The sequence below is a fragment of the Eutrigla gurnardus genome (assembly GCF_963514095.1).
Source record: "Eutrigla gurnardus genome assembly, chromosome: 3".
Lineage (NCBI taxonomy): Eukaryota > Metazoa > Chordata > Actinopteri > Perciformes > Triglidae > Eutrigla > Eutrigla gurnardus.
The window spans coordinates 8621592-8649376 of record NC_139917.1 but is presented as its reverse complement, the minus strand read 5'-3'; the positions used below and the strand labels follow the sequence as shown (position 1 = coordinate 8649376).

Sequence of the window (27785 nt, the reverse complement as noted above, 5' to 3'; positions counted from 1 at the left end):
TTAATGTTGGTGTGTACTGAGAGTTCAATATATTTTACTTTGACCCATTAAAGATGTTTATACCCAATCACTTCATTTACCTGACAGATTTAGTCACTAGTTTTAGTAGCTACATATAAAATGACCATCTTTTTTGTTAAAAAAGGATCCATTGTTGGAGATTAAGCCCAGGAGTATACAAAGCAGTTATCCTACTGTTAACGAGCCTACCGCATATCACGATGTGTTGGCCGTATGTGAAGCAGCAGCGCCCTCTGCTGTCGGAGCAGTGCGTCACAGCAGAGCCGTGGCCCCGCTAGCTCTTTTCCTATTGGCCGCTGTCGGTCGTGTGACCAAAACAGAATCATGGCGGCCTCAGCTGCAGTCCGGTCGAGCATGGGGCTGACTTTGAGACTTTCTCGAGTTATACCGGACTGTAGCACGTGTCCCTTCTATCGGCTTAAGAGCTGCGCGAGCAGCGCGGGTCGTTTACAAAGGGGGGCTTCCTTCGACAGCTTTGGGACCATAAACCGACACTTACAGACGAGTATAGGTGAGTGTGCCGCAGTTTGCTAACACTTTGTAGCCTCAGTCAGACGCTGGCTCTTCTCTCGGGACTACATGTTTAGGATGAGTCTGAATAAGGTGTGTTTTTTCATCCCGGGCTTTAAGCTATGGCTGATGCCAACGAGGTTTGGTTCACAGGTGGTCTAAGGATCTCACCAGTCAGAGTCAAAGTCCGCTCAATGACACTTGTGTAATCTGACATTTCCTAGATGGGGTTGTGAAACTTCATGCAACAAGTGAAATATTCTCCGCATCCGGTAAAGTCGGGGGGAGCTGATGTCACACCGGAGAGACTCACGGTCATGTTGTTGTTGTTGTTTGTTTTAAAGGTCTTTACCACAGTGCGGAGGGGGGCTCCAATGCAGAGGATCCGGAGGATGTGTAAGTTTACAGGGGTCTGTTGTTGTGAATAGATACGATGTTATCAGTTGGTATTAAACAATGCAAACGTTATACTTAATAAATAACAGCTGCATCCTAGTACTACTACTACTATTAACTGTTGAAACTGCGATGTTCCAGTCAGTGGAGAATCTTAAAGGAAAGAGATAACGTAGTTGCTGAGTCATGCTAGACTTGCATTTTCTTTTGGGACCACATCCTCTACATCAGGGGTTCATCTCAAACTTTTGGGGGCCAGGGACCCCTTACAGGGGAGCACATTTTCCAAGGACCCCCTCATGATGGTATCACAGATTAAGCACATTTCAACCGCCGCTGGAAGTATGAGTGAAGTCTGATTGTGTGTGGCTTTCACGTGTAGCAATCCATTGAGCGACCAAATAGCAAGTCTTCTGGGCTTTCTCTGAAGTTGTGGCCAGGTTCACCATCCGTGTTTTCTGACGGGTGTATTCCTCAACAAAAAAAATGTGTCTTGCCCTTAAACTCCAGGTGCTTAATAATCAGATGTGGCTTTAGCTTGGCTGGCTAAAGACCTGAGGACACGCATTTTGATCTCCCATCGCCGTTTTCAATAAAACCAAACTCGATATAATGGGTTGGTTATATTTTCTCAATTTGTCTAGTTTGGGCTCAGCGTCACTTGACAATGTGGACTGACTCAAATATTTCTCCATGGTCGCCAGCTAGCTAGCCAGCTAATAGACCTCTGCCAAGCAAAGCAGCAGCGGGAGTGACGTTTGATTGACAGATTGACGTGACGTGTCACAATGATATCAGAGTTTCTATTGGCCCAGTGTTAACCTGGGTGACCTCACTTTGAGAACCTCTGCTCTACATAGGCTGAACCAGTAGTGCTCTGAACCAGTAGTGCTCTAAACCAGCAGCTGACATCCTATGCATGTATGAGAGACACATTTTCCAGAGAAAACATTCATTTGAGGGTACACCTTAGTATTTGTACTACAACATTGTATATTTTTGTACAAGACTTGTGGCTGCAGAGCTTGTGGTTTAATCCCCAGCATGTTGAAGTGTCCTTGGACAGTGACACTGAACTCTGAATGCTCCTGACCCTGACGTTGGACTTTGTCGTTCTATGGATGAAATAAAAAAATAGTAACTCGTTTGCGCGTGATATAAAAAGACCCACCCCTTGATGCCCGTCAGGCTCTGTAAAGATGCTTTATTGACAGAGGATTTCGGACGCACCAGCAGAAATCTAAATATGTCCTCCTCTTCATAACATTTTTGAGCAGGAAACGGTTTGACAGACTGTTAAAATAACAAAAAAAGATTTGTGCTCTTGAATATAGGCTTCTCAGGAAGTAGTACCAAAGTAAACGGACACAAAGCTTTTTTTGCTGGGGTTTTTTTCCTTCTGCAATTAGAACTCTTTTTTTGTCACCAAAGCTGGTGAGTACCGCCCCAAATCAAGCACTTTACTGAAACATGTTGTTCGTCTTCTGTCTTTATACTTGTAAGCGTTAAAAGGGCAGAATGGTGAATGAAAATGTTTCATAACCTTGTCAGGTTAGCTCTAATGTATGATTGTTAATAATTGTTTTTCACTCACTGCTGCTTAGGGTGAATGTGGTGTATATAGACCGGTCCGGCCAGAGGATACCAGTTAAGGCCAAAGTGGGAGACAATGTCATGTATCTGGCTCAGAAGCATGGGATTGAACTGGAAGGTGAGTATTTACACAGATGGAGCTGTTTGTTAAGTATGTCAGTGAAGCATGCTTCCGAGATATTATTGCTCATAACTTGTTTCCCTTTCATGTAGGAGCCTGTGAGGCATCACTGGCCTGCTCAACGTGTCATGTCTATGTGACTTCTTCCCATTTTGACAAACTGCCAGAACCTCTTGAAAGGTAGGTCTGCTCAGAATCATTTCTAACTGCGTTTGAATTTCAAAAAATGTCTTTGATTGGGGGAAAGGGAGGTCGCTGCAAATGCTGACAGACATCTTGGCGCTCTAGGGAGGATGACATGCTAGACATGGCGGCCATGCTTCAGGAGAACTCCCGGCTGGGATGCCAGATCATTCTCACTCCAGAGCTCGAGGGCATGGAGCTCACCCTGCCCAAAGTCACCAGGAACTTCTACGTAGACGGCCATGTGCCCAAACCTCACTGAGAGGAGGAGCAGACGCTGAGGGCTGGAGAGACATCAGAGGGCGCCACTGCGAGCTAGACGCCATGTGAGCTGGTTGAGCGAGGGGGGGCGACCATAAAGAGATGCGCTGCTATGATAGTAGTCTGTAGCAACTCCCCTGACTTCTTGCCGACTGACAAATTCCACAGCTAGTCAATGACAGGACAGGCCTGCAGTTGACATCAGGCAGAGTCTCACTGAAGGTGAAATTAATGGTTACTTTAAAAACAAACAAAAGAAAACTGTGATGGTTTAACCTACGTTGTATTTATTTATGTGGAGTGTTCTCAGGCAAGCATCAAGACGCCACTCAAACTGTTCTTTGTTAAAACACACGCACACATCCGGGTTACTGCGTTGCAGTACACGTTTTTAACAAAGTTCATCTTTGAACATTCCTTGTTACAATTCATATACGCACAACATTACACGATGATGTTCTTAGTCATTTCTGCCACTCTGATCCACTTGTCAGTAATTGTATGCATTTCATTTACTTTCAGTTTTATTTATCAAGTTCATTAGTAGGTGTTGCAATAGCTTGTCAGTAACCACCCACTGACTGAAGTTCAACCCCAAGTCCTGGACCTCACATGTTTTATTCTGCACGGTACTGAAGCCTGAGACGGAAGGAGCCATATAGTGTAATTAAGTCTATTGGGAAGAAAAGGCTGCCTGCAGCTGAAAGGGTGGGTTACCAATGGAGCAAATCCAAATGTTGAAACTTATTTTACAACCTATAAACATGGCTAAACATATAAAGGCAAATTGTCTTTCAAGTGTCGGCTGGATAATGCATGTTAAAGCAGCTCGACTGTGGTTCAGGTGTGCTTTGATCTGAAGCAGGATGGAGGTGCAGACTAGTCTGTCTAAGCAGTGGGCTTAATGTTGAAATCAGTTTTCCCACATCTACCCTTTACTTGTTAAACTCTACTGTACTCGTCCTTACGCACAAATGTAAGTCAACTGTGTATATCATGTATTAAAATGAAAAATATTTAAAGTTGTACAATAAAATGTTTTTAAAAGTTATTTTTGAACACTGTCCTCCTTACCCAGCAGCCTTGAACACTCACTACAAGGACTCATGGGGGACAGAAATGCACTTAACTTCGTGCTTAAAATCATCAAAGTTAGTGCATTGCATTATTAGCAAGCGACCATTGTTCGTTTAAAAAAAATCCACCTTAACAGCAAAAAGGGGAGCGCGCATTTGGATCGTCGCTTTGCAGCAGCTACCAAGTGAAACCGGAGCCCTTGCGCAGTCAACACTTTTATTCCCAAACGCGTGCAATCTAGCAAACCAAAAACACCCGCGTGACTCCTCCCGGTCCGAAAAACACGAGCCGGTCACAGCAACCAAGCTCAGGCGGGTTGACTTCCCAGTGAGTTTGGCTTGGCACACTTCATCGATGAGTTGTTGGCGATCGATTCGGGGATCTAAGGTGAGCATCAGCAGCATTGTAGAGCGATGCCTGGATCGCTGGGTGGACCTGTTTGAATCGGAGCTGGTGTCTTCTAGCCCAACTGTCAGAGAGGCCATGACAGGTCAAACAGGCGTAAAGATCAGAACATGCGACCGTCCAACTCACAGGCTGCCTGCTGCGAGCTCTGGTCATACTGTAGGCCAACAAACTGTGCTTCACGATGCCAACATGATGCGTTAAATCAAGTAATTTGCTAAACACGTAGGCCCGGCTGACCATCAACGCCACCGTTTCTTTTTGTAGTCCAAAACGTTTAGGCCCGAGAAAAGTCATACGCTTCTGGTGTTCGTATATACGTTGACAGTCACACTTTCATTGATTCTTAGCATTGACATTGTGTCAATATATCCACCCGACCTGCTTTAGGCGCTCGCGACAGTCGAACTGACGAAAACCGCGAATATCTTAGACGTTCTAGAACTCCAAACGGGCTACATTTGCGTTCCAGAACACCTTTAAATGACACCGAGAGCTCGACGCTTTGCTACAGTTCTTCCGGTGAGTTTGAATGAAGTTACATTTTTGATAAAAGTCGTCTCTTTCTCGTTTCAAACGGCTTCGTTTGTGACGAATGACAGCTCGACCTTCTGTTTTTAAAATAACAAAATGACACCAACGTTAGATGATTCACGTTAGCCCGAGTTAGGTATGACGATAACTATTTTTAATAGTTAAGAAAACTATTTTTTTAAATTTCACGTTTTCAATAGCTCAACATCACCGCCACTGGCCAGTTTGAAAACCAAAATGTTCAACGCCGCAATAGGCTATAGCCCTAGCTTATCTGCTTATGTGTGCACCAGTAGTTGATGTAGCTTATGTGCATGTATGTGAGATGTGAGCAGTTCAATTGAAGAGAATAGTTTTCTATCAGACTGTTAAAAAGACAATAACTAGAAGAGGTAAAACTATACGATATCTTACAATGGTGGGAAAAAAGCAAACATTTGAGAAAAGTCTGAAAACAAACTTGAAAATGTTGTGGAGCACGATGTTGATTTAATTGTTTCCTACCTTGCAAAACAACACGGTTGGGAACTACTGACATTAAAAGCTGTTTGTTATTATGATACAGACACTTCCTCAACATGAGCACAAGACCAAGGACACAAGCTGCCATCATCCAGGGAAACCAGAGCACAATTGAACACGATGCCTCCCACTCAGCACTCTTCTACCTTTTCCAGGAAGTTTCCAAGCTAGCATCCCCCATCCCCAACAGTTTCCTGGACACAAATTCAACCTCCACGTGGCTACATGAAACTTCCAGGCAAGGTCCTTTTAAAGAGGAAGAGGATGCGCTTCCGTTTAAAATCTCTAATAGTTCCTGCCAGCACAGTTTGTCTCATATGTCTCCTTATAAACAGATGAAACAAGTGAAGGAGGAAAGTCACGGAAGCAAGGTCACAACTTTGGTGGAGCCACATCCTAAATGCAACAGCCCTTGGAAAGTACTGAGTCTGATCAATCTGCAGTGTGAGAGGCTCCTGCATCAAGAGGAGACGGACCTGGGTTTAGTATCATCTTGCACAAAACTAGGCCATTCGGTAGAGAAGTCCCTCCTTGCAACAGCAGATGTAACAGACCAGGCAGTCGAAGGTGACTGTGTAGGTGCTGAATGCACTTTGAGACCATCCCTTCTTATCTATGAGAGGCAAGAGGGCTGCAACAGAGCCAGAAGTTACAAACCAGAGTGCTGTGTGCAAGAAGAGGTGGGCTGTTGTGTTCACTCACAGACTGCTGAGAACGCAGACACGGTTTCTGTGTTCAGTGTTGCCCGACAATTTGAGTGGAACCATTGTTTCTCTTCTGAACAGGATATTTTGCATGTACCATTCCCTGAAAAAGTTTTGTCACACATAGCAAACGTAGCTCTGTCAAAGCCAGCGTTAACACTAGACCACAATGCAAACCTAACTACAGGGGCCAAGTGTGACGCCCTGCTGCCCCCTCCGAGCTCCTGTCTGCCTTCTTCGCACCCAGCATCACTTTTATTTAGCGCTACAGAGAAGTGTCAGTCGCTCGCTAAAAATGAGGATGACAAAATCACACCATCAAAACCGGACTGTGCACATGTTCACATAGATGGAAAATGCCCTCCAGTTCCACAGCTGCAATCCTCGAGCCATAATGGGGAAACGAACCCTTCACCTTCTGGAACATCAAAACCAGAACCCAGGCAAGTACAAAAGGAGGAAATTGCATCTCCATCTACTCAGCAGTGGAGAACCAGGACTCCTAGAAAACAACCTCATCCCAGGCGGAGTGCTAATATCCAAGACCCAGACTTCCAGGGAGTGACGTTCAGGATGGACACGGTGCTCGACGACAATAGGGAACAGTGTCGGCTCCTCATAACTTCAAAATACAGGTAGTGACAGATTCATTACATGTTTGCATGGACATTTAGCAGCTGTTGATGAGAGCTTAGGTCAGACGATGAGTAATGTTCACGGACATTATTTGTGACTGCTGCAGCAAGGAGCTCCACAAGATTGTGAGAAAACCGAGGCTGAGGACACGGACGTACCAGAAATCCCTTAAAAGTAGCAGCTCTGATGAGGAGAGTTACCTGACGACCAATGTTTCCAGTGAGTAACACTCCAACGCCGACACTGTTCTGTGAAGCCCTTGCCGGTTTATAATTTGACGGCCTCCTGAGACAGCAATGTGGAGCACCAGCGATTTAAACTGATAAAATATATATGAATCATGTAAAATATGTCAATTCAATTTCACTTACAGTCCAAAATCCCAAGTTTGTCTCTGCAGGCTTTAAAATCTGAAAATATGAAATACTTTATCTTCAGTCCCTCGATTCAGATATAAAATTCCAGAATAAAATACAACAAAAGCATAAAGGGAAGACTTATCATAACCTGTATATTAACACAATCATTATATGATAATTATTATTTCAGACGTGTTCAAATATGAATGCTGCCATGCCATGTGTTCAAAATGCATCAAGCATTACTCTAGTTGGAATAATGTAGGTTATACCTATTTGCATGGAATATCAATTTCCTCCACTAGAGGACGCCACCACATCAAAACATGTGACTTGATAGCATTACTCAGGACAGGTGGTGCACATTTGATGAGCTTTTAGGGGAAACTATTGTGTAAGCACCCGAATACCATAATTGGTATCAACGAGTTCCCTTAAGACCAAAAAAACAGAACAAACATTTCACTGTTCATTCTTTACTTTTCACTATGAATATGAACCAGTTTGCACTCAAACATTCAGAGACCAGCCAAGACTCTTTCTGTGACACCAGACATAGCTTTGTGCTTGTTTATGATTAACACTGTAGTATAAATCTTATCACTGGAGTGTAGCATTTATTTCTGCTATGTCAGATGTTCAGTTGCATCATCTTTTTTTAATTTGTTTTTTGGTAGAATCTTTTGCTTGAAAAAAAAAGTTTAAAATGACTGTAACACAAACTGAACGTATGTTTCCTTTCTGTTTCACAAGAGGATAAAGTCTGTGCATCATGCTGCACTAGGAAGACCCCAATGTGGAGGGATGCAGAGGACGGGACCCCACTCTGTAATGCCTGTGGAATAAGGTAGCTCATATTAACACTGATTTAAACAAAAAAATAAATACAATACATTTAGTACAAGGGCATATCTGTTAGATCACTATTGGAGTCTAAATAATTTAGTGTGAAGTTATAAGCAGAGGAATATGACTAACATTGAGACCCATATCGATTAGTCCATGAAGATTAATTGTCCATCAATTTAATTATTATGAAAGAATTATATCATACAAAAAACCCTTTAATATTTAAAGAATTAGACTGCATTTGACTGTAGAAATGCATCTAGATATTGTTGGGTTTTTCAGTTAATTTTGCCTATCAACAATTATTAGTAACAATAATTCTATGGATTAGAAACTCGATAAAACTGGTAACCACAGAGACACAAACGCAAGAAATGGACTAATGTTTTAAAGCATAACACTTAAAAGAGCGGATATTGGCTCATTATCACCACTGGTTTTCATTAGTGTAAGGTGAAACTCGAACGTTTTCATTCTCCACAGTTTCTCCTGTTGTTTGTTAAAGTGTTAAAAAGAACTTAAAGAAAGTAAATCCATTATTGTGTGTACCCACACATGTTAAATCTAATGCGTATGTGAGATTTTGCGACATTAATTTGTGGACGACTATATGAAACACTTGGTATTGTGTTGATTGCCTTGTTTTGTCGTTTATATTCTTAGCCTGCAGAAATTCACACCAGTTTGCTTGTGAAAAGAGGAATGATGCGATGCTCAATCTGTGTTATATAACCAGGACATTTAGAATATATATGTCATAGATAAAATACCAACCAGGAAAAGTGTTTGAGCACCACTGCATTGTGTTTTCTCTCTTCTATTTTGAAGGTATAAGAAATACAGAGTGCGCTGCCTAAAATGCTGGCACATCCCGAGGAAAGAGGGCAACTCCAACTCGTGCTGCCTCAAGTGTGGAAACTTTGTGAGGCTGACCTCAGCTCAGCGGAAACACAACACCTAGCGAATGCACAACAAGTGAAGGTTTTTTATGTCCACACGTGACGAAGCTCACACCTTTGCACACACCAGTCCGGGACTGCGCTCTCTGCTGCCGTAGTTCTTAGTACAACAATTCACGACATATGAGAATGGAAACAGAGGAGCAGCACCAACTTCTTAATTGACTCAGTATTTAAATTAGTTTTACTGCTACAGTGTTGTACCTCAGGAAACGGCACTAATTCCCCTTGGCTCTATGGCTGCTCTCACGGTGCTGTGTACACCAGACACCAAACATAAACAAGGCTGAAAAAAACAACTTGTAAAACTCTTAAAAAATGTGGGACATCTGAAAAACAATCTGTGCCTCAGTCTTTACTGCACTGATCCTATTTGCGCTTTGACAATTTTCATGTAATTAGCTTCAGCGTTGCTTGTGTATCACGGTCGGCTGTTAGACGACTGCAGGAGAACGTTATCTTTGTACTGGACCAAAAACTGCAACCTGAGCTCTGCTATGTTCACTGTTATTAACTGCTTCTCAGGACCTTGACAGCAAGACTGTCTGCTAAGTTCAGTGGATACACATTTAGTTGCTCACGTTAAATTAAGTTATTTATTGTATTTTTCATTGATTCTAATTGTGGTGGTTTTGTTTCTGTTGTGGTTAATTCGGGTTGTTGCCGGTGTAATTGGTACACTGATTTCCTCAGCATTGCTGTTTTCTACCAGAAGAAAATAAATCGATTTGTGTGTGTGTTGCATGGGTTTTGGTCTGTATTAATTTCAGTATGACACATCCAATTTGTTCATGGTTCTTTGTTTGTTTGTATGGATGTAAGGCCTGCTCATGATATAAATCCCCTTGGAAAAATGATTATAAAATAGAACAGTTTCAGAGGTTTTACGCGCATCGCATTAAACGAGAGGGTCAGGAAAGAATTGTTCATTAATGAGACGTCCCACAGTTTCCTCAGCCCACCCTGCAGTACAGGCCCACTCGCCAAGTGGGTGGCCTCACAGGAATTGATATAGTGTAGCTATTATTTTCACAAAAGTATTACGTCTTCCTCGTTTTTGAAAACAGCCAGAGTTGACTGTGTCACCATCCGGCAACGAGCAACGGCGAAGGGAATGAGCGCTGCGGAGGCCAAGAACATAAAGGATAGAAACGAGCTGAACAGAATGTAGACATTAAACATATTTCCAAAAACAGTTTCACATGCTGTGGTCATGTTAATATCGACGGTAAACTCTAAAACATGTTTGAGCCAATAAACACAATACAATAAAAAGTGGTAAAGTGACGCATTTATGCAGCTGGTCTGTTTAAGTAATTTTTCTTTAAAAGAAAAATAAATTCAGAGATTGAGAATCATAAAGGCCACATCTGATCGTATAGATATATATAAAGTGAAATGTTCAGGATGAGCCTGATGATAATGATTCTTCCATAATGGCTGGATTAACTCAACATGTGACTCTTCACCATGTTATGTGAGATTTCAGATTGCAGAAGTTTTACAGATTTTTAAATCTAGTTTATTGTGTTCATGTCTTTTAGTCTGTGCGTGTTTTATGTGACACGTCACTGAAAGACAAACTTGACCCTGAGAGTTGGGATTGAAACACTTCCAGATAAAAACGAGGCTCGCACAGAGAATAAAAACACGCGATAGTTGGCGTGAGCGTGAGATGTTTGACATCAGCGATAATTATTGTGATTATATCATATTCACTACCATCTGTAGTTAAAAGCTTAAGGTTTGTTTCAGGTTTGGATCTGCTGTTGTGTTGATGAAGACAGCCTGCTTGGGAGGAAGAGGAGGAGGAGGAGGAGGAGGAAGTTTAGGGTGGGAGACTAAAAGTCCAAGATGCAGTCAGATGTGAATGAAGGGGGTCTGCGCCTGTTCCGTCCCAGGCACGATCAGCGCCTGTTGGGGCCGCCGTGCCACCGGACACTCCGGGCCATGACCTTGGACAGCAAACCCATGGAGGAGACGTACGTGGACGCGGAGGGACAGACGGACGCCAGTGAAGCCGTGAAGAACGCGGGGTTTTCAGGGATTGATAATGGTAATCCCGATTTTGAGCAGAGCGCTCCATCCTTCGCTGAAGTGCGGGAGAAGGGCGACTTTGCGGTCCGACTGCAGGAAGGTCGAGACCGGGGAAACGCCTGGGCGAAACCCCCGTACTCTTACATCGCTCTCATCACCATGGCCATCCTCCAGAGCCCCAAGAAGAGGCTCACCCTCAGCGAGATATGTGATTTTATCAGCCAGCGCTTCGCGTACTATCGGGAGAAGTTCCCCGCGTGGCAGAACTCGATCCGTCACAATTTGTCTCTAAACGACTGCTTTGTCAAAATGCCCCGGGAGCCTGGGAATCCCGGCAAGGGCAACTATTGGACCCTGGATCCCATGTCGGCCGGGATGTTTGAGAATGGGAGTTTTCTTCGGCGGAGGAAACGCTTCAAGCGGCAACATTTCTATTTGGCAGGGTGGAAGGACACCAAGGAGCGCAGCCTGCTGCCCGCGTTTCCTCGCCTCGGAGCGCACCGGATGACGTACTGTCCCCCGGGTGCCGAGTTGTACCACGACCTGGGCTTAAGAAGTCGTTTAAGCTCCCCCACGAGTCCCAGCATCCCACCTGTGAGCAGCATCATACCTGCGCTCTCATCGCTCCTCTCCAAGACGTTCCCGTCGTGTCTCACCTTTGAACACTTGGACCCGGGACGCTGCGCCGCGGTCCCGTCTCTGGCTCCGGACGGCTCGTTCATGCCTCGCGTCTCGCTTCACGGAATGACACCCAGCTACCCCGTTTCTCTGGCCGGCTCCCCCGCCGGGACCATAAAGGTTCCGTCTAGTTTAATTTAATGTCGTGTCTTGGACGGGGGTCTTCTTCCCCTCAGCTGGAGAATAAAAAATAAAAAAACATTTTTTACGACGTGATGGCGACGCTTGCAAACAGGCCTCTGCGTTTAGCTATTTGTTTTTGAATAACTGATATTGTAAAGTTCTTAAAAATATTTGGAATAAATCGTGATTGAATTTACAAACTGTGCAATCTGAATTAAATATCAGGGTTCATCACCATCAATAATGTAGAAATAATGTGACTTATTATACGATATATTTTTGATGGACTGTTATATAATATTTTTGGGGGGTCTTTTTTTATTTATTTATTTTTACAAAAATGAAGGCCAAACATAACTGAAAGCTTTGGGTGAAATGAAACGCACTGCATTAAAAAACGAAATAAACAGAATTAGGCCTGAACATTATCAATTCTAATTATATAAAACGAGAATAAACATAGCAGATAATTTGGAGGCAAAGGAGGCCGTTTTAATCATAAAACACTAGGCCGTTTATGACAAATAAAAGTATTATATAATAATCAAAATCTTAATGTTAAATTGCGTTAATCTTAATGTGGCTGATCCAAACGCAAGAGATCACATAAGATCCGAGCTTTTGCATATTTGATCTCTGCTCCCTCGTTTGCTGGCCGAGAAGAGGTATAACCTAGATGACCGCGCAGCGTTCAGCATGGATATCAAACACATCTGTTCGTGCTGGTGTTATTACACGTTCAGATGGACACGGACAAATGAGAGATAAGAACAAATCTGCAGTGTCGTGACACATTGTTAATCTGGGTTTCTGCAGAGGAATGCAATAAATATCATTATCATGCAATTAATCATATTTTTCATCTTTAATTTTTTCCAATTTAGAATTTAGAATTTAGATTTCCTAAAACGTGTGAAGGTGCAAGCAGATTTATTTTGTTTTAACAGCTAATTTTACAACACGGATCATATTAGGCTACTTTTATTTACTCCAGAATAACTCTGGGTAAATGCATGAAGGATAATGGATAATCTCTCCCTGGGTGTTGTTGATGGTGCTTGTGTGATGTGGCTCATCTGTAAACACCTGCCTTCCACCTACATAACCCCTAAGGGAGCTGTTTGCTTTTCCAGGCGACCCCTTTTATATTTTAGTTTTATTCAGCTCACAGTCCTGTTCTAGAGAACAATCTCCATGTGTCGCAGGGTGTGTGTGACCCACTCAAGTCATTCAGTGATATGTGAGTCGGAGTGCAGTGTGAGCCCCCTCACAGGACAGGAAATATGGTGGACTATTTGATATTTGAGGAATGGGGGGACGTCTCGCTAATCCCCAAAATCTGGACTGGACTGCAGCAAAACTCACTATTTAGCCTGTCGGTATGAAAAGAGAAAAGCTATGTTGAAAGTGTAGAAAGGTGAAGAAAAAAGCAGACTATTAAGCCCAAATTTTCCGCTACATTATCTCATAATTTCAATTTATTCACACTGACAACCTTTCATAACAGAAATGTCCAGAATTGCTGGATGTGCATTAGTCACAAACGTACGTGATTATAGTCGGGGCTTTGAAACAGGACCACAACACAAGCATAAAATGAGAGAATTGTGGGAATAGTCTAATTTTGTCCAGCTGCGTTTAGCCTCCAAACAAGCGGACAGAGCCGGAGGCATGATGTAATCATTTCACCCTCAATCAGCCATTTAACTCATCCAACACATTTGAGAATCAGTGTGTGTGTGTGTGTGTGTGTGTGTGTGTGTGTGTGTGTGTGTGTGTGTGGTGGACCTCGGCTGCTGATGAAGGGACATTTGGTTTCAATTCATCTTTTTTATTCTCCTGCAACTTCCTCCTGGCGTTTGTTCCGTTTTCTTTCTTGGCATAAGGATAATTTTAGTGAAATTACTAAATGCACATTTCTCACTCAGCCTGTGGTATGTAGGCATACATATATATATATATATATATATATATATATATATATATATATATATATATAAATTCAGTGTATAGGTATAAATCTACATCCATAGCTGCCCTGTGCGGCTGTACTTAGACTTAGTAGCTAATATGCATATATTTTACAGGTAGGCCTACAATGCTCACTAGGTTCACAAGCTTAGATTAGCATTTGCTAACTCACTCTGAATGAAAAGTACAACTGAGGCTGATGGGCATTCAGTCATAAACCATTAAAAGTATTGAACAAAGTAGAACAGGGAGGAATGTCAAGGAAGCCCCTCCCACCCAGTTTTGCTTGTTCATGGGTATGGGTCGTACCAACTCTTATTGTTATGTTGAGTATTTTCTTTGTTAATAACAGTTTAGAAAATATGATAATGCTGGATTATCTGAGTTTTATGTTGTTTGTTGTTATGTTGTTTTATGGTCTCCTTATAAACCGGGCAGGTGTTCATGGAACTTTATCCTTCAAGGTGTGCCTCCTTATCCTACTCAAAGTTTAAAGATAATGAACATGGACGAGGTTGAAAGGAACCTCATCACAAGTAATATACCAATAAACCAGTTGCATGGCAAAATGACCCTCATCATCGTTTTATGAGTGGTTTCATTCTTGTTCGTTCCCATATTCATGACCAGTGCCACTGTTTTCCTTTCATCTATAGTCCTTTGCATCTCTGCATATAACAAGGATTTTTTTTGTCTCTGTTTTAGAAAAGAGCAGGAATTCTATACACTTCTTAGTCTTGGGATTTTAAAAAAACGTCTTGCTAAATGTAGTTAATCATGCAATGTAGGCTATAAGAAAGGAAGACATGCAGCTTCCTCATCACAGTTTGCCTGCTGGGTGTATTCAACAGGCTGGGTGATGCAGTGTGTGAATGAGGGGGGAGTCTTTATTGCTCAAACTGAAACTCATGGTCCAAACACAAAGTAATTAGATAAGAATTCACTCAGAAAATAAAAGAAAAGGCAAAGAGAATTCAAGGACGAGTATCCATTTCATTATATTTTATCATCTATTATGTTTGAGGAACAAACAGTCATGTTATGCGGTGAATTTAGGCTGACAGTCAAGAAGCTACAAGGCTTGAACATACAAAACAGCACTCTCATGAAGACCAACTACGAGCATGCAAGACTCCACCTAATCAAACAGCCCTGTTTTACAGAGGCCAAAGAAATTGGGAGGAATGGGAACAGCAAACGTCCTTTACTATTATTGGGTGAGTAATATTCAGAAGGTGATCATGTGTGTAACTGTTGGTATAGATGCAAAGGATCCTCTAGGTGAGCACACCTTCAGGCAAGAATCATATCAGGATATTGATGCTACAAGCCCTCAGTCTAAGAATAATACCAAAATATTTTGGGGACAAGACGTGTCCCTTGTCCTGGAGGCATGGTGTGATGCAGTTCAAGGGAGTCCACCATCTTCACTTTAGGAAGACGAAGTCAGCCAGGATAAACCCAAATACTGACCCCACATGAGACGGTGTAAGCTTACAGAGGCAACCTGGTTGCACATGTTCTGGCAACCCATTCTCACTCCCAACTCCTCAAATACCAAGACTTAGTCAGTGCTTTGTTTGACCTGTCCACCTCAAGTGTGGACTATCTCACTCTTTTTACTACATCGGTGTGTAAGAATGACGCCCAGAGCAATAGGAAATGGGTTTACATTGGCGTTAGTTGAAAGAGCGGTGCGTCAACGCCCAAAGGAGATGACTAACATCGGTATTTGATGAGTTGAGGGTGAGATCACGTTGATTCTGGTGAACCTTTTTGGAAAAAGGTCTTTCAGTCTCAGTTATATATACAACACAAAAACCAGAAGGCACAGGGATGTCACATTATTGCTTTCACACTCAATGGCTCATCGCTTATTCTCCTTAATCAGGAGAGTCAGAATCCCCCATCCCATACTAGATGGCTCAAAAAAATTAAGAAAACATGTATTATTAAATTGTGTTTGTGTGGTTTATTATGATCAAGGACAGCAGAGGTGTACGGTAGCAACAGCAACAAATTATCAACTACAAGGCGGCTATATCGGCCTGTAATAATGACCTGGCAGCCCGCTGAATTTAATTAATTCTACTGTTGCTTTGGTAATATCCCAAACCGCCAACAGAGTCTGCCTACAGTGGAAGCCCCCTGTGTCCAACTTTTGATTGAACTTTGATTGAGGAGCAGAAGGTCAGAGGTCTGCTACGCAATAAGAACAGCAGGAACGCCGCGGGCCCTGATCGTATGCCCAGGGCTTGTACTCAGCAACTTTAACGGTGTGCTGCTGAACTGACATCTGTCTCGACTGGTATTTTTAATTGGTCTATGAACCAGCGTAAATTACCAGCATGCTTTAAATCTGCAGTAATAATTACTGTGACTAAGAAGCCCACTGTTTAAATGACTGCAGGTCCGCGCCGTAACAATGTAATGACAGTGTTTGAGGGTATATTATAGAAACACCTGTAGTGTTGTGCTTGATACCAATCAGTTTGCGTTCAGCTCTGATTGATCGGTGAATACATGACACTGTATCTCTTCGTGTCAAAATCAACAATAGATTTTCAAACTGACCATCAGCACAGGCGCCTCTCACCACCGGTCTACTCATCACACACCAATGACTGTATTTAACACTCTGATACTGTAAAGATTTGGTGATACAACTCTGGTCATCAACAGCCAGGTGTAGAGAGACTGGAAGACAACTTCATCACCATCCAGAAGAAAGCTCACCAAAGACCATTCAAAGCTTTGACAACTTGGTTAAAGTTAGAGTTCTACAGAATGTTAATAAAAAGTGTGCTCAACTGTATGCTACAGCAGTCGTACAGCACGAGAAAAAAGACTGATGGGCAGAGTTATGCGAAAATAACTGGCTGTGTACCCGCCACCATTTCCGAGCTGTGCCACATCCGCAAGCAGCGGAGAGGATTGTACATTTCAAAAGGACTCCTCACACCCTGCAAACCCTCTATTTAGTCTCCCACTTTCTGGTCAAAGACTACTACAGTAATACAACTAGAACATCTCACTTCCACAACAATGCTAATCCCGAAGCAATCTATATCCTAAATGCTTCATTGATATAAACATGTATAAACAAGCACTTGTCAATTTTAGGGCTTGAGCCATCTGGTTGTATTTATTGTATTCTAACTGTAATTGTGGCAGTGTGTTTTTGTTGTGTGTGATATGTGATTATATGTTTTGTTGTTGAGTGCAACCAAAACACATTTTTTTGTCAACTGGGTTGAAATGGCAATACACGAAAATAAGGATTTTATTAAAGGTCCCATATAATGAAAACCATGTTTTCTCTGGTCTCTACATCTATAAACTGGTCCTCCCTGAGCCTGTCAACTCCCAGAATGAGGAAAACAAGCGACTCCTGCATGGTCTCTGCAGCCCACCCACTGGTACAACGATGCTCCTACAGGCTGTTCAGCTCTCAACGTTACGTAACAAAAGGAGTCATTTGCATAGGCCGAAGTCCTCTGCGCGATGATAGGAGATATCCAAGAGGAGGCATTCATCACTGAGGTGAAGTTCAGTGTGTCCTGCGGTGAGATAGCAGTGAGATAGCTAGTTTCACAATGTTGTTGACACGCAGATTGCTGTTGTTGGTTGTACAAATCAACATAAGTGCTTATATTCTGTCCCAGCTACAGAAGGATAGAAGAGACAGTGGTTGTGTTTAATTTTTAATGACAATGTGCCGGCTACAGTCCGTGTTAGCTTGCATGTGTGTACTAACCACTTCACATTGGACTGCTTCAGTAACGAGGGTCAGTACAGCTGGCTTTGCCCCGACACTGACCCTTGTAAAAGGATCTGTCCCAACCATACGGGACCCAGCAACTTCACCTGAGACACATAGGTGAGCCATAGCGATACATCCATGTAAGCATTGGCACATGCTGCTGCTAGTAAGCGGCATCGTCTCCGTTGCTTTCCAAGTAGGCGATGACAGACGGAGCTCATTAGCATTTAAAGGCGCAGACACAGAAACAGCCTGTTCTCAGAAGAGCTCATTTGAGCAAATTTTAGACAGCTGAAATTCAGGACCACGGATGGGTTTGGGGCAACGCATATCAAATACAGTGTTGTTGGACCTCTGACAGCTGTGTGAAATTGATGAAAATCAGTATAAGAGGGGACCTTTAAGTTGCAATTCTGCTGCTGGTTTAATGGATTGTTACTATTTTCAGTATCTCCTGTATTATTATCATTATTATTTATATCTTTCGTTACATTGTTTGCTCAATTTCTCATACAAAAATAATCTCTCTCAATCATCACTTGTGACCCACTAAACGCGTATAGTGTCTCTGTATCTGCCCTCTGCCTGTTATTTTATTTTGATTTTGCTGTTTGTAATGTTTCTGGGCATAAACCTTTATAAAAACGTAACAAGGTTCCCAGATCTTAAGTACGCATCCAAGAAGAAGCTATGAAAATGGCGGACACGGCACTGAAAAAACACAACTATAGTTAGGCGAAGAGTGAATCTAGGGTTGGTTAGTACCCAAAACCTAGCTGCAGCCAGGGGGCATGCTCTCCTAGTGTTGTTAGTGCTACTTATTCTGCCTTTAAGTGCTTAATGCTACACTTTACAATTTGATGCAACTCAAACTTGTATCATCTAAACCTTCTGCCATTTCACATATATGCAGCGTTTTGCAGAACTGTCCACAGTCAGTGTTTGCTGGTGAGTGAGTTAGTATCGTGACTTCAGGGATTAAAGGCAACGTTTAGAGCAGTAATATATGACATGAGAATAAAGAAAAGTTGGAACAATCAATCTAGATACCATTTGTCTTGACCCAACAGTTAATAGGGTTTAGTCCTTGTGCATCAACAAGGGCTGAATCATTACGGATGTGTGACGTCTTACTTTATTCCACCCTATTTAATCAAGAATCCACCCATCGCAGATTCTCAAATCTCAAAGTATTTTTAAAGAAAGAGGAAGTATTTTCCAGAAGAAGCAGCAACAGCAATTGATTTTCCTTGAAATGTTGCAATGCGCCTGTTTTGCAAGAACTTGTTCCCATTTCATTAGAACAGATTAAACTTTGTGCGTCAGCATTTAGTACTGCACACTGCTGACACCGAAGCTTTTCAAATACCACCTGCAGCTAAGTGTGTGCCTCATTAATTACAGGGGCTGAACAATACGTAATGGCAACATCTGCTACAGGAAAAAGGCCCAATAGGGAAATGATAACGTTTGATAGGGAAGCGATTTTTTAGGCGGGTCATGTTGACGCTCAACCGTTCAAATCAATCCTAAAATAGGACTGTGTGTGACAGACCAACAAGGGAAAGCATCACTGCATAACCCGTGAATATGTGAGGGGAAATAAACATCCTGGTTTCCTGAATTTCCCTCTTCTACATGCGAATGTTGAATATCTGTAAAAGGTACCACTGTAAAGAAAATGGCAGTAACATATCCACAGCTGTGGAGCTTTTTCTGGTCCAGATGTTTTTGTTGTTTTACACAGTGTTATTTGTGACATACTGGTTTAAAGGAAAGTGTTAAAAAATCAATACAGCTAACCCCTTTCTCTCTCCTGAATCGTCAAATAACAATCTTTTGGTAAGTGACCTTCAGCATTGGTAATCGACACGCCATGCTCCGCCATGGTTTTACCAACTGCAATGTAAAACCTCACATGATATAAGTGGATGGAAAGAGCATGTGACTTAGTATAAAGTGCTTGACAGTCTGCTTAGGGGAATGGGAATGTAGGTTGACAGGTCAAAGAAACACAGGACTTTCATTCAGGAGACCATTTTAATGTTGTCACATACGTTGCTAGTCACATGACTCGTTTGTCCTTGTGAGTGAGTTGTCACTTGGTGGTGACGAGTTGCCAGAAAGTTAGGTTATCATCCATCACGCCCGCACACTAAACCTAACCACATGATTTTGTCGCCCGGACCTAATTGTCTGTGAAAACAGAAGTTTATTTTGAAAGGAAATTAAGCAAGCACATACTGAATTTCTGTCGCAACAAAACCACTAGAGGGGTTTCCTCATGCGTCAATCTCCATTGACAAAAAAACCCCAGCCTTGCAGTCAGTTGTGGTGGTCCCGTACTGGATGAGAGAGTAGGATCTGTTTCTTCATCCAATGTTGTGTCGTACTAACCTATATGCCACCCTGCAGCCCATAAATATCACAAATATCCCCCTTTCTTCTCCTCCTCCTGCTTCCCTGCTTCTCCTCCCACCAAACCTCTCCACCCTGCTGCTCTGTATCCACTCTTCGCCTCCAGCGCTCATAAAAAAGCGGAGCTGACAGGTGCTGGAGACCCAAGCCAGGGAAACAAGAGTTGGAGGGATCATTAATGAGCTCTGGCTTGATAACTCTTGAATATTTTTGGATCAAACAAATCTCTCCTAAAGATTATTTTCCAAATATAGACACATCAACTGCTGCCCTTAAATTTCAAATTGTCTGATTTGAACTGGCTTTTAACTAACCAAAGTGGGAGACCTGAATCAGCAAAAAAAAAAAACAGCTGTGAAGTGTTTTTGAACACATTTGGAACAAATGCTTCTCTGCTTCCATGCCGCTCTCCCTGGGGCCAGACAACCACTGGCCAGACCACAAGTCGGGGTGTGGGTAGCGGTAAGGAGTTGGCCGGCCCTGGATGCGTTGTTAGAAGTTAGAAGGAGCGGGATGATTGGAGGCTTTTCTGCTGTTGTGTTGTGTTGACAAGCCTCCCATCTGAGCATGCAGCTAAGGACCACCCTGGTTGACTCTCATAAAAGTTCACCCGCCTTCACCCTTGCTCCATTTCCTTCGCTCATATTTGAGCTTGTGAACTTCTGTTTTCTGAGCCTGGTTCTATTTGTGTAGGTTGTCCGTCTGTAAAAACTGTAAACTGTAAAAGTTGGTAATGATCACTGTTCACTGTTGTTCAGTCTGCCATCCCACATTGAATGGATTGTTTTGTGAATGTGTGATATGCACAGAGATTATCATCTAGACTCCAGTCACAGGAGGTAAGTGGTAGATGCATTATATTTGTTGCAGTGTGAAGAGAAAGTAATGTGAGTCCAGCTGCTTCATCAGGCTTGATCTGTCGTGTTGTGTGTCAGTGTTCCAGGTTCAGCCACATCCTATAGTCTCAAGTCAGATACATTGTTTTTGGATAATATGGTTACAATCATATATACAGTATATACACACTGTATATAGTACTGTATATCCTCAAATCCTACCACACCCACAAACATCTTTGAATATTGCTTGTATTACCTCTGAGCTTGCATTTGCACTTTATCTCCCCTCAACTGCATGTCTCATAAAGTGACTGTATCTGTTTTCTGATCCAAGGTCCACATAAGGTTAATGTAAAAACACGGGAACAACAATATGGAACCAATCTGCAATGCATCCCCCAGTTATTGACAACCTGCGACAGAAATAAGTGAATGTGCGGGCCAGAGTCGTCTGCACAATCTCAGCACAGACCCCTTTGAACCATAAACCTCCCAAATGCTAACTCACGCAGCCGAGGGCCTCGCTAAGTGGAGCACTGTCAGCAACCACACAATGGTAGGATTCACTTCAAAAACAACAGAATCCGAAACAAGGGAGATGCACATGTGCGGAAAAGCAGACTCTTTCATAAAACCCGAAAAAAAGAGGCCCAGTCGAAAGACATGAAAGCTGAATATGTCCCAGCATATGGTTGCCAGATTTGTACCAGATTTCCGATCCAAATACAAGATTTCCTGGGTTTTTTTGAGTGAGGAAGGATGAATAGGAGGGTTATAACGATGTGAGTGAATCTGTTTCCTTTCACAAGGCTAGTGACAGGGGGCTTGTGTGTGTGTGTGTGTGTGTGTGTGTGTGTGTGTGTGTGTGTGTGTGTGTGTGTGTGAGAGTGTGTGTGTGCGCGTGTGTGCGCGTCCGTTCACAATTATACTGTACATGCTTTGAATCTGATGCTCATGGGTTACTGCGGCGGAGGGGAAAGAGGCTGTCCGTCAGGCTGTACACGTCAATGAAGTGCTTGTTAATGTTAGCCGCAGCAATGATTCATGAGGTGGAACGAAAGGAAAATGACAGATGAAAAGAAATAAATATCGCTTCAGCAAGTGATCAAAGTTTCAATCAGAACTTGAGTCTACTTTTTTGGATATTCTGACTTGTCTGCCAAAGCAAACAGATATTAAAACTACAAGCGCCGCTCTGAAACCGCATCGACATTGAAATGAAACATTTGACTTTTGAACGTTGAGGGAAAGCTGATGGATGGCCACACAGGGAGTAATGATGTAATATTTGTGGGAAGCAGTGAAAATAGCAGACGTGTGGTGGATAAAGTGATTACAGATCATGAATTCACAAATTACTTTTACAGAGATCTAGCATGCTTTTGATTAATGAATGTGTAAAAATGAGAGAGGAACTGATGGTGTGTTGCAAATTGCAGCTTGCATGTTGCAAATATGATCAAACATCTGATAAGTATTGTGTTCATGATAGCCTTGTGTTTGCTGTTGCCATAACCGAGAGGTATCCACTCCACTTTCTTCATGGAAGCTGCATAAGCCAAAGCAAGGAGCAGCTCAAACTGGACCTGGGGTGTAAGGTTCTACTGGTCCTGGATCAGGCCACACCTACCTTCAACCTCAACATTCATTTTGATCTCAGGAACCCTATAAAGTTTGAGGATTGTATCTCCACAGACAAACAGCCACCTGGCAAAACAGCTACTAAAAACGGCCTCTGTGGCATAGAAGTCTCTGAGAAAATTATCCTATTTCTCACTTGATTTATTATCTCAGTAATCATTGTAAACATGAGTTTATGGTCTCAATCTCTTCAATACAGCATGATGTTCAGTTAGTAAGTTATGATCCATTTAGAGTCAAATAGACCATAAATGGTCCACCGGGGGTGGATGAGATCCACCCTGAGTACCTCAAGTCTCTGGATGTTGTGGGGCTGTCTTGGTTGACACGTCTCTGCAACATCGCGTGGCAGTCGGGGACAGTGCCTCTGGACTGGCAGACCGGGGTGGTGGTCCCTCTATTCAAAAAGGGGGACCGGAGGGTGTGTTCCAACTATCGGGGGATCACACTTCTCAGCCTCCCCGGGAAAGTCTATTCCAGGGTGCTGGAGAGGAGAATTAGGCCGATAGTCGAACCTCGGATTCAGGAGGAACAATGCGGTTTTCGTCCTGGCCGTGGAACACTGGACCAGCTCTATACCCTCCGCAGGGTGCTCGAGGGTTCATGGGAGTTTGCCCAACCAGTCCACATGTGTTTTGTGGACTTGGAGAAGGCATTCGACCGTGTTCCTCGTGGCATTCTGTGGGAGGTACTTCGGGAGTACGGGGTCGGGGGCCCTCTGCTAAGGGCTGTTCGGTCCCTGTATGACCGGAGCAGGAGCTTGGTTCGCATTGCCGGCAGTAAGTCAGACCTGTTCCAGGTGCATGTTGGACTCCGGCAGGGCTGCCCTTTGTCACCGGTCCTGTTCATTATTTTTATGGACAGGATTTCTAGGCGCAGCCGTGGGCCGGAGGGGATCTGGTTCGGGAGCCACTGGATTTCATCCCTGCTTTTTGCGGACGATGTGGTCTTGTTGGCTCCTTCGAGCCAGGACCTCCAGCATGTCCTGGGGCAGTTTGCAGCCGAGTGTGAAGCAGCCGGGATGAGGATTAGCACCTCCAAATCTGAGGCCATGGTTCTCGACCGGAAAAAGGTGGCTTTCTCCCTCCAGGTCGGGGGGGGAGTTCCTGCCTCAAGTGGAGGAGTTTAAGTATCTTGGGGTCTTGTTCACGAGTGAGGGAAGGATGGAACGTGAGATTGACAGGCGGATCGGTGTAGCGGCTGCAGTAATGCGGTCGCTGTATCGGTCCGTCGTGGTAAAGAGAGAGCTGAGCCGAAAGGCGAAGCTCTCGGTTTACCGGTCAATCTACGTTCCTACCCTCATCTATGGTCATGAACTTTGGGTCATGACCGAAAGAATAAGATCCCGGATACAAGCGGCCGAAATGAGCTTCCTCCGCAGGGTGGCGGGGCGTCTCCTTAGAGATAGGGTGAGGAGCTCCGTCACACGGAGGGAGCTAGGAGTAGAGCCGCTGCTCCTCCACATCGAGAGGAGCCAGTTGAGGTGGCTCGGGCATCTGCATCGGATGCCCCCTGGACGCCTCCCTTGGGAGGTGTTCCAGGCATGCCCCACCGGGAGGAGACCCCGAGGAAGACCCAGGACACGCTGGAGTGACTATGTCACCCGGCTGGCCTGGGAACGCCTTGGGGTCCTCCCGGAGGAGCTGGGGGAAGTGTCCAGGGAGAGGGAAGTCTGGGGAGAGGGAAGTCTGGGCGTCCCTGCTCAGGCAGCTGCCCCCGCGACCCGGTCCCGGATAAGCGGAAGAAAATGGATGGATGGATGGATGGATGGATGGATAGACCATAAAGTAGGGGACGCTTTGGGGTTGACTGACTGGTCACTGCCATGGTATTATCCGGTCTGTGAGTTGTCTGTTGTTCGGTCTTACAAATTAACATTTTTGTTCACCTAAAAATGTCTCAACCATCCTTAGCTGCACCTTCTTGTATCTCTTCTGGTTGCAAAAAAAGAAAACAAGATGGCGACAGCTAAAAATCCAAGATGCCCGAAATTGAGGTTTTAAAGCGTAAACAACAATCCTAAGGGTTTGTGCCATCGTGACTACCTCAACCTCTAGAGGTTAGACAAACAGTCTATGGTGTTTCCACATTCTGTCACGTTGAAACACATAGTGAGTTTTAGCTCATCGTTTAGCTAACCACAGCGTTTACAGTTTTAGTTCACTCTCAGCACCAAGGAGAAGACAGACACCACTAGAGATTATCTGGTGAACAAAGTGGTGCATTTAGCAGCTAAAGGGCAAGATATTTCCCCCAGGAGTTGGTGGAGACCAAAATTGGAGCTGAAGGAGAAGGTTGGACTTAGATTCATCAGGTGACCAGAAACACAACTCCAAATAAAAACTAAAGTTGCTCCATAGCTATCGGATGTGTAAATCAGTACCAGTTTGCTAACAAGTTCAACACACCAACTTACTATGTAATACAATACGTCTATGTTGCGTTCACAACTTGTTTGTACTTCCACCAAGTGGCCTATCCAGTTATTGCAGGCTTGTCATTTGACATTTTGAGACATTTCGTCCAGGTTTGAGTCTCCAACCACACCATGCACTATGATAGACTTGTATATCCTCACATTCAGAGAGACTTCTCATGTTGGTTAACCCCTCTAGATTCAGAATCCAAGTCATTTCATGAGATGACATTGAGTTTCTTTAAAGGCATCCAGGAACTATATTTTCAGGATTAATTGCTAACTTGTGTGAGAAGTTTCACAGCTCAGCTCCAAAAGAACAACTAGTACAGCACCTAATGGGGATAAAAATCTAAAAGCACCCAATAACCAAAGCATCGACGAAAATAGCCTTTAATATTTCCAGCTCACATCAAACGCTGAGGTGAAGGTGGCTTGAGGCCTCAGTTATCCGTGTGTGTTTGCTTTTCCTCACTTGCTGGTTTAATTGATATCATATTATGAGTGACGTAAGTATGAAGGATCAGGGAAAGACGCTATGGATCAGGAAAAAGACGTAAAGCAAACAGGACGCACACAAATACTAACTGGTGTACTTTATAAGACATTCTTCGGCCAGGAACTCGTAAAAAGAGATTGTTTTTTGTCATTTGGGAGGGCAATTTGATCATTGTGCTGCATAACGAGCCACATCTTTATCCTGTTAAACTTTATTAATTTGGCCTCGGCGTTCATCCAGAGTTTATAGGTCTTCGAAATGCCTGAATCCCAGAGGTAGTGCTTGTTGGACAGGGCTCACCCACTATTAGCTATGTAAGCTGTAAACCACACACACACACAGACTTGCTGTAGAGGGAAGAAACAGTGAATCCATAGGAACTCAGGGGGAAAAAAGATGTTCTGTTCTATTTGAGTCATCTGAAACTAGTTTTGTAGTTTCAACACATCAACATCCAACATAAAAAATGTGGTTTAGCTGGAAGGAGAATAATAATATGACCGTGTGTATAACAGTAGCTGTTCTGGAGCTTTCTATCAACTCTCACCATCTTCGTCAGCAGATGAAAGTTTGCCCAGTTGTCATGGTATTGCAAATTTCCATTCTTTCCTAAGCACTTAAACGACTTCTCTTCCATGTCATGACAGCTCAAAAGTTGAGATTGAAGTTTATTCTTGACCTGGAAAATAACAGTTGACAAAAAACAAGACAATAATGAACAAATTGTAATGTTATTATCTGTTGTTTTGAGTTGATTGGTGTGACGTTGTTTTTGTAAGCAACAATCAAATGTATATTGACTTTGGTTGTGAGAAAATATTGGGGATTTTCTTTTATTTATTGGTTTGTAACCAATGACATTTTCTCCGCCAGGTGGATCATGAGATGAGTCGCATGTGTGTGTGTGTACATCGGTGAGTGACAATGCATCTCTGTGTCTGTCCACAGCTAATCTCACTTTCTGTTGCCGCAAACTGCACTGTAGTCGTTACCTCACACTTTCTCAAAAACACCTTTTATTGCCTGTTTCATACAGCTATTGACTGCCTGCTGACTCCTCCCACATTTTTCCGATTACAGTTTGTGAGTGTTTCGTTAACAGCTAACAGCTAACCGCTAACAGCTAACAGGATTACCAGCACATGCACTGCTGTACTTCCTCACAACTCAGACGCCGCTACATGTAGACAGTTTGGTGAGTTTAATTTTGTTTTTGGCAAGATTGTAGAAAGTGTCTTATAAAAGGACTGTGAGCTGATTGTCTGCATATATCAGCGCTTGTTTTAGCGTTTGGATGAGGTGTGTTTTACTTTTACGACACCTTGGCTGCAGAAACACCTGGTGGGGATCAGAACTCTCCTGAGATCACGTTTCTGCACAGTTTGTTTTATTGTATGCGGAGCGTCGTACGGCCTCATGTAGTCAATCAGATTAGACTCGGAGGGCGCGTGTATTTGTACAGTGTTTGCGACACTCAGCCTGATGTGGTCACAAAGCACCGCTGGCCGCAGAATAACTGTGTCTTCAAATGATAGATAGATGTTGTAATAGATGATGTTGAAGTGTGTGTGTCCTTGATAATTAACTGTCTTGCTCCTCTGTATTCGTGGCTGTATGATATTAATGTATGTATTCATACAGCAACTGCAATTAAACATAATTAATCTAATCATTGTCTTTCTCTACATTAACTTTAAACTTTTTATTCTTTAGTCATTTTATCGGAAAGTTCACCGTTTACTTTTTTTTAACAAACAGTTAACTTTAGGTCCCCTCTCTAGTTTTTATTGCAGCTATCAGTATTTCAGTTGTCATTACTCAGTAGAAAGTCCTGGAAAATGCTAGAACCGTGAATTCTTTTTTTAAGGTTCAAAGGATTTATTTGTCACAGACTTGTACGATGTGTGCAGGGAAATGCAGGGTGTTGTACTCTTGTGGCTGTGCTAAAAAGGCTTGTGTGCAATAAAATATAGATAAAAATAAAAGCAAAAGGAAGAATTAAAACCCTGTGATTAAACATTACAGATCTATGTTGGTTGTAGGAATAAAAATGCTGAAGGAGTAAATAGGCTGCTTGTGATGTTTTGCAGGTTTGTAGTATTTGTATGTAAATCAGTCTTTTGTTCCTCTATATGTTCAGCCTGTGTCACTCCCTCTCATCAACACACTCCTAAACACACACACACACACACACACACACACACACACACACACACACACACACACACACACACACACACACACACACACACACACACACACACACACAC

General features: G+C 43.0%; 3 protein-coding genes across 3 annotated transcripts; all 3 read left to right on the top strand.

The window, feature by feature from the left end:
- Nucleotides 1-345: 345 nt before the first annotated feature.
- On the top strand, nucleotides 346-4110 carry fdx2 (ferredoxin 2; the record flags this gene model as incomplete). The annotated part of the gene is made up of 5 exons (XM_084005693.1): nucleotides 346-532; nucleotides 876-927; nucleotides 2532-2638; nucleotides 2734-2821; nucleotides 2930-4110. 5 exons carry the CDS (start codon nucleotides 346-348, stop codon nucleotides 3084-3086), a joined length of 591 nt encoding a protein of 196 aa, XP_083861819.1. The 3' UTR covers nucleotides 3087-4110.
- A 2752-nt stretch (nucleotides 4111-6862) lies between these two features.
- zglp1 (zinc finger GATA like protein 1) lies at nucleotides 6863-9132 on the top strand (the record flags this gene model as incomplete). Its single annotated transcript, XM_084005519.1, has 4 exons — nucleotides 6863-6962; nucleotides 7070-7182; nucleotides 8076-8169; nucleotides 9000-9132. Exons 1-4 carry the CDS (start codon nucleotides 6901-6903, stop codon nucleotides 9130-9132), a joined length of 402 nt encoding a protein of 133 aa, XP_083861645.1. The 5' UTR covers nucleotides 6863-6900.
- A 1852-nt stretch (nucleotides 9133-10984) lies between these two features.
- Nucleotides 10985-14673, top strand: LOC311011027 (forkhead box protein D3-A-like; the record flags this gene model as incomplete). The annotated part of the gene is made up of 1 exon (XM_084005715.1): nucleotides 10985-14673. The coding sequence occupies one exon, from the start codon at nucleotides 10985-10987 to the stop codon at nucleotides 11984-11986; it is 1002 nt and encodes a 333-aa protein (XP_083861841.1). The 3' UTR covers nucleotides 11987-14673.
- Between the last annotated feature and the right edge of the window lie 13112 nt (nucleotides 14674-27785).